Source organism: Anopheles aquasalis, chromosome 3 (assembly GCF_943734665.1).
Source record: "Anopheles aquasalis chromosome 3, idAnoAquaMG_Q_19, whole genome shotgun sequence".
Classification (NCBI taxonomy): domain Eukaryota; kingdom Metazoa; phylum Arthropoda; class Insecta; order Diptera; family Culicidae; genus Anopheles; species Anopheles aquasalis.
In genome coordinates, this window is record NC_064878.1 from 37381564 (window position 1) to 37396563 (window position 15000).

General features: G+C 48.3%; 1 protein-coding gene across 5 annotated transcripts in view; it reads right to left on the reverse strand.

Moving 5' to 3' along the window:
• Positions 1 to 15000, reverse strand: part of LOC126578606 (tyrosine-protein kinase Src42A) — a 73617-nt gene that overhangs the window by 5265 nt on the left and 53352 nt on the right. For all 5 annotated transcript variants that reach the window (XM_050241362.1, XM_050241359.1, XM_050241361.1 and 2 more), the window contains exons 3-4: positions 2951 to 3072; positions 2715 to 2878 (exon numbers count right to left, since the gene is read on the reverse strand). In XM_050241362.1, the coding sequence (XP_050097319.1) occupies positions 2715 to 2878; positions 2951 to 3072 (286 nt within the window). The remainder of the gene's footprint in view (positions 1 to 2714; positions 2879 to 2950; positions 3073 to 15000) is intronic.

The following is a 15000-nucleotide window of genomic DNA, read 5'->3' on the forward strand; positions in this document are numbered from 1 at the left end:
ATCAATCGTAACCTGTACCCATTTGTCATTTGCACTGAATGTGCAATTTGCAACTTACTGTACGTTGCTCATTTTGTTCCGTCACCTGTTTTGCGCACGCTACGGAGTATCTATAGCATTGTAGCAGAGCATGAAGAACAGAAAATTATAGTTACAGTCGCGCCTTTTTCCCAAGAACAGGTCTACATTCTCATAATGACGACTGTCTATGAAGAAGAACAAACATGCGGAAGAATATGTCGTGTGTTACCCGGCATTCGATTGACCTCTCCCCCGGAGATATTACATGCGCTGTATGTGGATGGTGGTTTCTGCCTCGACATGACAGACAACATATCAAGAAAGCGAAAAGAATTTATGCCTCCGCGACCCTGGCCGGTTCTTCTGTTGGATCTCTATTTTCTACTACTTTATTGGACGCCACCCTGCCTGTACGCAGAAAATCATTAACCTTTTCAAGGATACAGCGAAGGACGTCCATTAATGGTAGCAATTGCTTCGAAATTGAATATCTGAGTTTCTTTTTCCCCTTGTTCAAATGGTTCTTCGACTATTCTTCGAGAATCGGAAACCATTAGTGCTAGAGGGATAGTTGTTGGAAATCCAAGAACAACTTAGTCGTCGATCGCTGGTTGGTGCCACCGAGGCTACGTACCCTCGCTGGCAACCGGGTGGGCGCTGCACAACAATCGCGCTTATCGAACGATATCGATGATGTAGAGATCGCATGCGGAATAGCAAGTAAACACCGCAGCGCACCGCACCGCACCACACAAACTCTCATCACAGAACGGTTCATTCGCGGACGTGCACGGAATCTGTCGATGTGGTTGACAGAAACCGTTCAACCGGAGCCTCTCGCGGATTTTGTTTTTTTTTTCTTTGCAATATTATTTGCCGTTTTACTACCGCGCGTGCTTTTGCACACGTCACGGTTACCAAGGACGCACTGACGATCGAGACGAATGATTCAAGCTACTGTACCGTTATTAAGTCGAAGCGTAAATAATTTCGTTCATTTAATGGGTAGTTTTAGGCTACATAAATTAGGTATGCACTACAAAACTAAAAGAAAACTACATAAACAGGCACACAATTGTCATCTTTCAAACAATAAAACATCATTCAAAAGGGAGCGCGATAGAGGAATGTTGCTTTTGATCGAGGGTAAATGTACACTGAGGAAGACAGAACGACGATCTTACGAGCTGTTTTGGTTGTTCTACGGGAGTTGACGGGCGTGTTGTGTAAAAGCATGGCACATAAACTGGACGGTGGATGGGATAGTCAAAGAGTCGCACATTCGCCTCCAAGGGGAAGCTTCGGAGCGGGGTCTATTTGAGTCAACGAACATTCCTCCTACCTCGAACAGTTGATAGTAACGACTTGACTGTGTGCAAATGATAGATGGGTCGAGTCAGATTTATGGCACGCCGCGAGACCGTGATCGACCGTCACAGGATGATGATGGTGATGGTGATCGTCAATGTGATCGTGTGATAGTATCGTATTTGGGAGTGTGCAATTCGTAATGCGACGCCAGGAGGGGGATACTCATCATGAAGGGTAATATGTAGAACGCAGATGAGTGTGGTTGATGCGAAAGTGTGGCCAAGGAAAAGAGCATAGTGGGGGAAAAGAGCAGGAAGAAGGGTGCAAAAGAATGTAGCGAATGAACCGTAGCCCACCGTTGGACCCCAAGGTAGTGTTAGAGAAGAGAGAGAGAGAAAGAGAAAAGAAGAAAGAAGAAAACATATCATAGTTAGAAAAAAGCACGAAACCGAAACTGAGAGGAGAGAAGAGACATTGGTGAGGCACGGGATTCAACCGTTTAAACGAAGCAAGCCAGGCGGGATTAACCAATCAGCTGACATGACACTCCTCTATCTCCGCACCGGTGAATTCTCCATTTGCAAAACGCGCGCGCCAACGACGACCACGACGACGATTAAGAAGAGATAGAAGTTTGACGGTAAGGCCATCAAACCGATTGCCACCTGCTAAGCGGTGCTCCGTAGCGGACGGTGGGCAGATGTGGTAAAAGGGAGATACACGGCCACTAGCTGACACGGGGTTTATGATTTTATCCTAATTGGATTTTTATTTTATGAAAAGCCAGCAGATTAGCTGTCTGTCAGTGTTGCTGGTCGCCCTCCCGGTGGGAGTATTGGTATTAGAAGAAAGATGGAAGCATTTTTTTCTTCTTCTGACTGACTGGCAACCTTCACGAGTCGCGAAAACGAGAAGAGAAAGGAAATTGATAGAGAGAACCAAAAATTTGCAACAAAAAAAAAAAAGCTCAAAAAAACGAATACAGCAAACAGCAAAAGCCACTGTAAAAGAGACAACCATGCGAACCGCTGGGCATGAGTGACTAGATTCACGACTTGTTTGTGAGCCGCGTTTTGAGGAATGGGGGAAGTTTAAAAAAAAACATCCAAATATTGTCTACATTTCATACACTCAATTCGGTAATTTTTCTGCAACTGTTCTGTGGCACACAACAGTGAAAGCTCGGAAAAAGAAAACTCCCCAAAAGAGGAAGAACAGGCAGAAGAAGGCAGCAACAAACGAGTGACAGCAAAAAGCAGCGAACATAGGCTAATACGACCGAAAGGGGAAGCTCGCCTCGCATAGCGAGGTCAGCCCAGGAAGAGTTGAGAGCGGACAATCGTCGGTTTTTTTTTTTGCCTGAGCATGTGGTGGTCACTTACCTGTACGCACGGCTTGCACAGATTAACGCACAACCCATCGGAATCCTTCGAGTAATGTTCGACCAGCTCTTGCAGCGTGCGGAATGTGGTTCTGCGAGCGATAAAGAATCCGCCTTCATCCAACTGTCGGATGCGATAGTGTTTGACCGTGTCACCGTCGCGCACTAGAACGAAGAACGAAAGGGGTACACGTTAGATTCCAAGTTCTCTGGGAAGTTGCGCGTAGTGTTACTTACCGGAAAGCGAGTAATCATTGTGACGGCTTTCAGAGTCACGGATCAGGAAGGCGCCGTGCTCGTTTTCGGGCAGCAACAGCTTCTTCTCGGCCTCTATTCTCTTTATCTTGCGGAAGTACCATCTGTGGAAGAGAGAGGAAAAAAGGAAAAGCAAATAATTAGCACACATTCTCAGTAGCTTATCAATCCTCTAATATCAAGGGAATTTGTGTTTCTACGATGGCAGCTTGCGTGTTACAGTGAATGCGACTTAAGGGCCAGGGTGCAGAACATCCTTGTCATGGCGCAATCGCATATGACTGCAGTGCCCTTCTGCAGAGTGGAAAGCTAATTACAATCTGCCATGCAATCGAGACGTTCCTTAGCGGAGGCCCTGTCTATTTTGGACAGCGCACTGCACTGGCAAGCTGGTGCCGGTGCCACGAGTTACGAGAGAGGATAGCCCGGATAGGTTTGGTTCGTCCCCATCGCTAACGGTGCTACCAACATGCTGCCGCGTGGCATGATTGGTCCAATCACGCGTTTACACAAGTACTACCGCCGCCCCGCCGCCACGCCACCATGCCACAGCTTCACGCCCAGAAAGGAGAAGCTTATTATGAAGAAAGTGTATAATTACTCGCGCCAGGGCCCTCGCACACCCTGACAAGACTTGACTGGGGCCCTTTCCTACATGGCAGCATACCATGGCACCACCACGTTTTTCCCGTATCGTACGCAAAACACACATTTCACCTGCCAGAGAAGGTGGGCCGGTCGCGTTAGATTAGCGTCACTCGAAACAGCTTCCAGGCGGACAGGCTATCTCTGGGTGCAAGCCATGACAGCAACAGCAGCATCAAAGCCCGTCAACCGTAATGTTAAGCGTTGCCGGAGCACCAACGGAGTGATATCGAGCGACTTTTGCGCCCCATCGGAAACGTCCAGCGAGTGTAAGCGAGTTTTCCATAATTGGCCCTGCGACACTCTTTTCATATCGAATTGCACGCAGGCCGATGGCCTTTGGGGGCCACTAAGAGAAGCTTCATATTACCATCGATATCATAACACTGCGAGTGCTGGCAGCATGAAATGACATAAGCAGACAACAGCCGCATACCCCAAAGGAGGAGTTATTATAAGGGTATCCCCTCACGAGTCAGTTCACTCGTAGCAGTGCATAAGCAACGAACGCTGATGAAGTGTAAAGTCCCTTAATAGGAACGGCTATACCTTAGGGAAATGTGTTTTCCTTTTGATTTTCAAACGATAGACTTGTTAGGCGGCAAATGAATAACTCTAAAGTTTACGGGAACCTTCATCAACATTCATGGCGCTCAGTAAAGTAAACGCATCTCTTATTGTTTACTCTCTACTAGGACGAGTTTATGTGAATCTACCGAACCACAACAATAAACACGCAAATGCTGTACAGATCCATTATGACCTTTATCACGACCAATGATCGCTAGAATATTCAAATGTTCTACACATTTTGTAAGCTCTACTACAAGTATTGCTGCCACGGAATCCGCTTCCAAACGCTTGTTGTGTTGTGTTGTGTTCTAATCGGAGCTATTCGTTGAAAGCTGAACACCTGTGCCGAGCGTTAATCAAATCCCGAATGGTTCCATAACCACTCTAGAGGTGTGATGATCAACCGATTGATTCTTAATTGTTGGCGCTGTTTCTCTGCATTGCAAGCCAGTCACGATCATCGGGGAAGGTGCAACAACCATGGCAACAAATCAAGCAAACACTGTATCATTCGCGGCCAGCACGGAAATGGACGCCCAATTTAACGCTCGAGATGCTCGATCACACACTCGATCGTGACCCAAGATGACGTGGTAATTCCTTGCACACGAGCGATCATGAAAGATCATCCAACAAATGGCGTAAATGCCAGCGCTGGCAATTGCTCACAGGCTCCGTGTGCTGGAGTGGAGATGCGTTTCTAACACAAATGCCAGTCCCGCCGGCGAGATCGCAGACCGTCTGTATCGCACCCGCGACAGAGTCAATTATTTCGCGATCCGCTGTTTTGTTGCTCGAGCGGCAAGATAATGCGACTAATTACAGTGCGCCATTCCGGCATGTGGGCTCGCTGTAGCTGGCGCCATGCACAGCCAATTAAAACCACCAAACATACATTTGGTGTGCGATTTCAAATGGCGACAACAGAGAAGAACAAAGACCAAATGAAATTAATAGAAACAAATCAACCCTCATCGTGCATACGCAATGCTGATGACATTTCGCGCCAGAACCAGAGGACCTGCTTATGCAAAAATGAAATAGTTTGCAAACAACAGACGGCTGATCGGTGTATAAACTATTTATTGAGAAGGCGCAAAACAATGATAAGTCGGTTTCCCACCGCCCCCCGGCAGGTTCTGAAACTAAAGTGCCAGACAACCACCGACGGCACCGATGTCACCGGCAGCGTGTGCGCGATTTGATAACAAATGTTCAACAATTATATGGTGGATCGCTTCTAGCTCGGGCTCAGGTGGTGTGTTCTGGTGGTGCCGATAAGCCAGCCCATCTTAATGATGGTGGGTGCGACGCGTGCGAAGCGCGACACCGATTTGGAGGTGATGGAAATTTCCCAACCCGTTGGTTTTCCGCCCGGATGACAATCGTTGTCGCAAACGGAATGGAAAGTTTCCACTTTTTTCCAGAATAATTTCACGAGCCTGAAGATGCCTGATAACTGCCAGCAGTCGATAGGGGTGTTGTGGGTGAGGCTCTCTTGTAATAGTCACTGGTAAGATCTACAAAGCATTAATTGCGGTGATCGCAAAAAAGTTACTTTTGATAATTGTTAGGTACAATTCCGGGGGCCGTAGCGTAATTGGTGACTGTTTTGGTAGCCCGTTACCAACGATTATCAACCCTCACTATTTCGACTCAGGTTCTTTGCTCTTCTAAAGAGAAACAAATTATGTAGACGATCTTCAGTCGCAGCATACGTACCAGGTCCGGTATTGCATCATCAGCATTACAAAACAGAGATCGACACTGAGATCATTCTCGAATTTTTGGTCGCTGCGCAAATATGTTGATAACACACAACATTGTTTTGCTTGACAAGCGCCGCAAGCCAAGACTACCTTTGGTTTGATCGCAGTGTTTTGAATATCTGCGAAAACCGGTAGCAGCGTAAGAGCCGCTTGACGCAATCCATCACTGGAGCGCGAACGGTAGCAAATATGTGAACAATCCTTGCATTCCTTTCGGGGAAGGTGTAAAAAGATTAGTGAAACTTCAACACATCATCGAACAAAATTGTACGCTGCGAAGATCGACTGAAGAAGGCAGCAGCAGCAGCAGCAACAAAAACGGTCATGACCGACAAAATCCAGGAAAGGGAAACGGATGAGAATGAACAAGAAAAAAAAATGTTCCGGTCATCCAGAATAATTGAATTTTGATCGACGAACTCTGTACACATCATCAAGGGACTGTATCCACTGTAATTGGTTGTTTTTTGGGAAGTAACTTATCAAAATTCTTTAAAAAAAAGTACGATAGAAATTGTTAGTAACTCAAATTGTTTTCAACATTGTTTTCGCACAACAAATTTATTAAATGCGAATACTTCGATGCTGAGGATTGCAAAATGCGTAATAGATGAAGCAATCATCTCGTGCCAAAAACCCCTGAGCATACTAGTGCACTGATCTACCGGAATCTGTGAGCAAATTATATATAATTTGGTGGAACACGGTTGAGTAATCATAAATAGATATCTCACCCCGATCAGCGGCAGCATCATCATCATCATCATCATCATGCCATTGTGATTCGACAAACCGCACATCCGTTATGTTGTGCGAAAAATAATAAGAGGCCCAAAACACGCACCAAAAGTTGTGACTAATCGCAAAAAAAAAAATGTGAACATACTGCTCTCGGGGAGGTGGAACACGGATCTCTCGCGCCTGGCGTGATCCGGTTGCGTCGCTTTGAAAGCAATTTGTGTGGAGGGAATGCATTTTGGTGGTCGAAGGACAGCTGTCCGAAGCAACGTAACGGTATCTCTCCCAGCCACAATCCTCATTATTGCTAATTGAACTTTGCACAAATCCCCCCTAAACATTTTATGGTCGCATAATAGTAGCGATCAAACAAAAACGGTTTTGATTTAACGGCGAGATTAAATGCCCCCAAAGCGGATTCGCTCGCACTACTTGCGGTCCTTTGTCGTAGTCGTAGTTGGACACAGCTGGTAGGACGGATAAGCACTAGTAGCAGCAGAAAGATGAATTACATTCGCTCACGCAAACGGTGGTTCTAGCCATGAGGTGGCTTTGTGCACAACGCGTCCTTCAGCGCGCAAAACTTCGCGCCATCAAAGCCATGAATCAGACAACACATCACCGTGTGGCTGTCAGATTTAGGAACCCTCGTCCGACCGACCAGCCATCGTGTATCCATCATCGTAGCCGCCATTGCCAATGGTGTGGCTAATTATGTTGGAATAAGCCATGCCGAATGCCATCATATCGCACCGTCGGTTGTTGATTCGCAAACTTTTGGGCGACCACAACGACAGCAAACGAAAGAATTGCCCGAGACGACCGCGCAAACAAATAATTGACTCAACACACTCGTCGTGGTGCGCTGGTGTTCAGCTTGTTCTCCAATCCATTCTTCTGTTTGCTCGGTGCCAGAAAATGAATGGACGACATAGCAAGGTAACCAGCGACAACGGCCCCGATGATGATCAACTTTCTGTTGCTACGGCCGCTAATTTGATTTGGCACCATTCGGGAACCATTTATTGGCGCTGTGTGGACATCTTCTCGCCGCTCGCCAACAGGTGCGCTCTGTTGCGAGTATCAATGAGATACGGAACCGCCGGTACAGCTGAAGTGTAAAGCATTAATTATGCACGGCGACCTTTTGCATGATACGGGGTTTCGCGTTCAGAATTATGAATTATTGTGACAGCCCTTCGCGGCAACATGCATGAGGACGACCTCGTTTGCGTTGTCCACGTGGACGATGTGACTAATGGAGCTCATGGCGGCGACGGTGATGATGATGATGATGAAGAGCTTCTTCGCGCTCTGTGTGGTGTGCATGAGCAGAGCACATGATTTGTTCGTTCCGAGCGAGCCATAACCGTGTGTCACTGCTGTGTCACTGCGCGGTGGCCGCGTATCATTACGTTGACCTTCCACTGCCCCTCCCCCCACTGGTTGTGGGAGAAGGTTTAGCCTCCTCCACCTTTGTGGATTATGACGATCAGAACAAAATAAAGGAAATGAAGGGTTTTGTAGTGTTTTTTTGTTGCCTCGTTGTCATCGTTGCCGTTGTAGCCGCAATCCGCATAATTGCCTTACATCGTAGCTGCGATTGTCGTACGTGCGAAATGGAGCTGTTAGTGACTGTGCCAGGCTCACTAACTGCTATACAATGTATGCTAATTGATGATAAATCCACGATTTATGTTTGCTCGATTAAATAATGGGCCATCTGCGAGTCGCCAGTTGTTGTTCACATCGCAGTCGAGGGCGCCTGAATGCATTTCATTGAGTAAAAATATTTTTTTAGAAAATAAATAAAAGAACAATATAACACAAATATGTCTCACATTCACTGGAACATGATAAATAATGTTTTCGGTGTTGTTTGGCGTGTTCAAAATTTAAATTAAAAACACGCGACTCGTTCTTATCGGTGTCTGATCCGTTTGATTACACTGGGAACATGTAACACACGCGAGTGTGAAACTAAAAAAACAGTGCAACAATTTGAAACTCTGCTTGTGGTAATGCTGGCATGGCCTGAGGGAAAACAATCAAACTTCCCTCCTCATCGGCTCAACGGGTTCCCGTTGGTGGCAAGGTACGCAAATCAATCAAATGGGAGGGAGCACTCTCTGTTATTATGAAGTTCAGGCAGGCAACCGAGCTAGAAGCTCACCAAATCGGGAAAGCCAATAATCAACTCCACCTTCCCACCGTACTACCCTCGCTCTCGAGCAGCAGCAGCAGCAGCAGCAGTATCGCATTATTAGCGCCAAAGCGCTACTTGCGACGTGTTCGTCCCGATCCGGGCATGAAGGAGGATGATCCAGCTCAATCGGATGGTATAATTAAGGGGGACAGGGGAGCAGCTCCAAAGTCACATTTTCAACCACGTTTCATTCGACAATTTAACCGTAGGCGAGGCTGTGGCAGTGTATGTAGCAACACTGGCTTCCGAACGATTCTTTCTCAGGGTTGAGCCTCCACCAAACCAGGTGCCTAGAACTCTTCTTCCCAGGCAGGCACGTTTGTGGTTAAAGATGCGTCGTAAAATCGTGCATTAGATTAATCTCATCCTCCCATGGATGCTGGGAGAGCCATTGTGTGGGCCCGTTCATCATGATCACGATCACGGGAGCGCTCGCACCGTGTATTCCCTCTCCCGTTGGCGGTCGATTTCAATCGGTCAATAATGCTTGATGCGCTATGCTAAACCAAACGGGGTAGAAATCACGTTGGCGTGCACACGGACCATTTGTTCGATAATTGGCTTTCCACTGGAGCGGAAGCTGCATACGGTTAGCCGTCAAACTGATTTAGTTTGGATGAATAAATACATTTCATAAACAGAAAGGATGGAAAATAAAATATGCGACCAAATTTAGCAAACATGAGGCAACATTTCCTTTGACCGATTAAAGACTGAGTAGCAATAAGTAGATGACATTTTTCACGCTTCGATATTCTTTGGAGGGTTTTTTTTCAGGCCTATAAACCGGAAATTATGCCTACCAGGTAGCCTCTAGAAATGAACAGCAATGCAGCACTGTACACATTCGTGAAAGTCACGTAAAAGATCGACTTCAGCACCTCATAGCCGCTTTGATTGCATTAAATACTACTTCTTTTAAAGCAACTAAACCATCATAACTCCTCGATGTTGGTTTTCTTCCGAGTAACAAGTGCGTTCAATGCACGATCCATTGCACGATCAGTGTTTATCGATCCATTCAGTACCAGCGGCCATTTGATCAGTAACTTTATGATGCTGCAGAAACAATTGACAATACACCATCTATCTTGCCTAGATGGATGCTAGCGATAGGCAGGGACCCCCCTCACATCTCTAATGGCTAGGATAGCATGGGGACAACCTATGTGCTTTGCAGAGATCTCTCTAACGTTTCGCGCAATTTTTATTTCAAGTCAGAAAGTGTGCAGTAACAAGGTGGTTAATCGTTGATGTAGAGAGATAACTTTTATGTGCCATTGGCAGCCGGAAAGTAGTGCATTAAAGTGTTTTCGAAAAATCTCCATCAAACTACGCTCATTAACGAGGAATCCAACTGTCCCACATGTTGGTTGACGCGAGCAATCTCTACATCGCCCCCCAAGCGTCCTGGTGTTCATGAGAGAAGCAAACGATGCATTCGCACCTTCCTCGACAAACAGTGTTCACGACCAATATTATGATCAAACAAACGGCCGATAGAAGCCAGAACCGAACAGATACAGAGAGAGAGAGAGAGGTGGCTAACGAGTAAAAGGAGGAAACGCGCTTGTTTGCCGATGTCGTTATGCTGCGCCATCAGCACACAGAAGAGAGATCCAGCGAGTGCTATCTTCCGCTTAAAATCTTCTACCTCGCTCCACTCCCTCAAAAACACCACGGGCGATGGGGAGCGGCTGGTAAAGCGAGATAGACGCAGGGAAAACAAGAGAAATGAGTTGACCAACGGTGCGCTGGGTCGACGGTCGGGTCGGCGTTCTTCGCTCGCTTTTGCACCTCACCGTTGCGCGTTGTCGCTGGCCAGCGAGAAAACTAGGTTACGTTCACTTTCCTTCGTCAACCACCAACTCCCCGCCTGCTACGACAGGCACGTGCGGGATCGATCCAACGATGAGTTTCCGGCCAGATTACTTTTATGTTGCTAACACGATCAACACGGCTGAAGAAACGATCAAGCGGTGGATCGAGAACTGAAAGAAACGAAAAAAATCAACGGAACTGACACAGATTTCGGTGAGTGCACTGCACAGCACAGCATAGCGTGCGTGCAACATTTGCCCTCAGGCAATAAAGAAAGTCATGATGTTACCTCAGCATCGATAGCGATCGTGGATTTTGCGCTCGATGCCCCTACAAATGTCTCTTATCTGAGCCGCCGCAGGGGCTCAGCTGGGTTAAGTAATGTCGTTTTTCTTCTCGAACGACCTCCGGGCAGAGATCTCGTAGTCTAATTGTGCGCGAGAATTACAAACAATTTGCACCCAACCGTGCAAAAGGAGAACGGATCAGTTTGAAGATGCCCGCTGGTGTACTATCAGCTGCCGTTAGATCGGTCCTCCATCCAGTAGCAAGCTGCGGAGCAGTAGGTCGCGTGGCCACCGGCCTAATGTGGTGGTTCGACTTCACTCGACCGCTACCGGACGCTAGAATTACACAATCGTAAGCAATACACGAACGAGCGAACGAACGCCTGAAGAAACGCAAACTCGTCGACTGGGTCACCGACGGCCAGGCGCCAAAGACAACATGCGCCTCAGTCGTCCCCACCGTGGCGTGTCTTGATCCAATCGCAGCGAGAGTTCACTGCACGTACGACAACATCATCGCGCGCGAACAAAATACCCATTTTCGCTCTGGCATGAGTCTGCGCGTGTAGGAAAGAAATGGGCCATTCGGGGAGACCATTCGTGCGTTCTCTTCTGCTCTGCGCTGCTGGAGTTATCAGCATTGCTGCCGGTCTTGATAGGGCATCGCACCATTAGGAGCGACCGTCTCTCGCTGCGAAATCAGGTTAATGCGCAACGCTCCAAACTATCGGCCAGTGGATCGCTACACACCGGGTAATGACTTGGAAAACAGCGATCGACTTTGTCTCGTAAAGAGGTTCGTCGCTTGTGCTACGGGATGAAATCTTTCCATTCACATCAACCAGCGCCGTTAATCGATTTGTTTGATTGCGACGCGAAACAAATCGATCAGCTGCTGCGTGCGTCGAGGCAGAAACTTCTCTCTCTCTCTCCTGAAGATCTCTCTATTCAAATGCGACAACCAAACTCCGGCACTCCGCTCATTATCACTCCCCGTGCATCTGCAAAGACAAAACGAAACGAAACGAAACGAAAAGATTGCCATCCCGGCGGCAGAGCAAGACAAGCTGCTTGGAATGACGGTAATAATTTCTCCCGAAGAATTTCTCGCCACCCTCGGTCCGCCCCATGCTGACCAACCCGCCGGCCGGTCGGTCGGTCGGCCATGGTCACACCCTTCGACTGACGCCACCACAGGCAACAGGCAACGGGCACCGTGAAAGCATGGCGCCACCCCACGCGAGAGACACGAGATGGTCGCGCGTTTGTTCGCAATAAAAAAAAAAAAAACAGCTGCTACTCTGCTCGCTCTCCGGAGCCCGGATCCGGATCGCGAGGCAGCTGATTGGCGACCTCTCCCCGTACCCTCCCCCGCCCCCGAAGGACGACGCCTCATTCGTAATTTCTTGTAAATGATACCTCCTCGCATCGCGGCTCGGCGGTCTGCCAAACGAGGGAGGGAATTGTTCGCGGCGACCTCCATGCACAACAAGATCTCAAGCGTCTTGAGGTTCAGTGATGCTGATCATATCACCGCGGGGTGACGGGAGAGGGGAGAAGCTGGCGCCACAAAGAAGCGGATTTGTTATTCACTTAGCCTTTTTTTGTTGCCATCGACAAAACGGTGACGTTGAACTAATTCCGTTCGGTTCAGTGAAGGTACAAGGTAGCGTCATTTTCACGCCGTCATTGCAGCCGTCCGCTGCTGGTCTGGGATAAGGTTTTGCGTCCCGGTAGCTCTGTCTATTATTATCATTATTATTGTTTGCATGCTCATTATCAAATTTTATGCAAACACAGGGTGACCGCGCCATGGGAGCACAACGGTTCTGGCAGCTAATTTGCCTCGACCCAAATAGACAAGCTGGAGAAAGCTACGATCATCGCCGGCACAGGTATCGGGCACGGTGTGTACCAGCGCACCGACGATGACGGATGCTTTTTTTTTATAACTCGATTTACCGCCACAGCTTCTGAACACGCTCTACGAGGCGTGATAATTCACGACCCAACACGGCGCAACCAGGGACGAGAACGAGGTGCGACAAACACACTATTATAATGCCATTACCAAAGGCGATAGAGCTCCACATGTCAACCCTCCCCGGGGGGCTTAGTGTTGCTGCAGAATTTTTTTTTACTGGTGCACGCCTTTTTGGCTCGATCCTCGATCACGGGGGCGCGAGCGTTGCATTGCGCGTTACACAATCAACAACACAATTCGCGCGCGCAAACAAATTGGGACGCCGAAAGATTACTTGGCCGGCTCTGCTGGCGAACGGCCGGCATCGAAACAACTAATAACCGCTGACCCATTAATCTGTTGCGATTTTGTGCAAAATCTTGAATCTGTGTTCGCCGCTCACGATGGCCGATATGCAGACGATACACGACAGCACTTGGCAGGCAGCAGCAACGATGCGAAACACTTTGCAAAGGAACCGCAATTCCACCATCGCACCATCGATCGTTACACGATCGCTACTTGTGCTGTATAAGTAGCCACTCGAAACCACGATGAGAGGAGTACCCAGGAGGGAGTGAGTGTTGCCACTCCGTGCGATTCCAAGCGGAGAATCGGGCGGCAAAATCGCATCAGCAACACTGGGCCAAGTAGCCTCCAAACGCACACGAGGCCTCCTGCACTCTGGCGTCTCGCTGCTGCTGCTGCAAGGTAGTGTACCAGTAGTGGAGAGCATTGCATAACATTCCATCGGGCGGATAAATTTATCAACTTGTCACCACCATTGTCGTCATCGTCTCTCTCTCGTCGTTGCTCGTGGCGTCTTCCTCGCACCCGCGCACGCAGATCGACGGTATGCAGCGACTGCCACTGTCCACTGGGCTCTCTTTGTGTGGTGGCGTATGTTTGTGTCGTTGCATTTGCAGTGTTGATTGCGTCGTGACTAAAGACTACGATGCGAGGGTTTTCCCAAGTATAACAAATCGCAACCGAATGACATTTGAGAGGGCAATCAACTATTGGTTCTCTCCAAAAATTTCAAGCTCTGCAAGGATAAAACCGGTTCCGTTCGGAAATGGAATCGTTCTTGGATCAACGTTCTGCGACGAGGAAGTCAGTGGGTAATTCCCATGCTTGATGATCGCGCGATCACTCAATTCAGAGGAAATCCCAAGTTTAAGTGACCTTTAATGATCATTCGGCAGATCAAAAACCACGCCAGGTGATCATTCGTCGACATTGTTGACACGATACCGACATCTCGTAGCGCAACAACTGCTGATCGAGTGTCCATTCATAAAATAGTTTTCTGTTTGCCTTCAACTAAACCCTCGCTACCTCGTGCACCACTGTGTCTGGTGTTAACAGATGATTTCTCCGGAATCAACATTGAGATGGGATGCAAGGTGACAATATTTCCGATGAATCATAAACTCGTTCACTCACAATTAGCGCTAAAGGTGCGATCGTGAAGCTGCTGCTGCTGCTGCTGCGCATCACTGCACTAACGTAAGGTTGCTGATGATCAACTGCCCACTAGCTGCTGTTCTTACCCCCGCTCCAACTTTGTAAAGGCCATCGCCAGTGTGCGCCAGTCAGAGGCAGTCATAGCGAACGAGAGTACTTTGACGAGGGGGGGTTATGTGTGTTATGGGTGGAGGCTCACGACTCGCGATCAAGTAACAACAATAGTAACCACCACCGGAGAAGCCGCGGCCGCTGCGCCAAAGGCCGCTCTCCGCTTTATGCTTTGAAAGTGAAACCGAAACGAAACGAAACGGAGTGCGCGCTCATCCCCGGCTGCTGCTGATGGCGTCTAATCGCCTCCCGGGCGCACGGGCGGCCCCGGCGGTCGGTCTGACCTTCGCGCGGGTGTGGTTGACGTGCAGGAAAAATTTGTGCAAAATTCTCACGCACACACCACCCCGGTGGTCGCTCGGTTTCGGTCAGAAATTGGAACGTCCTTCACGTGTAACGTGGGCCCGCGCGAAACGATCGCTTCGAAATCGCTCACTCGATTCGGTGACCTT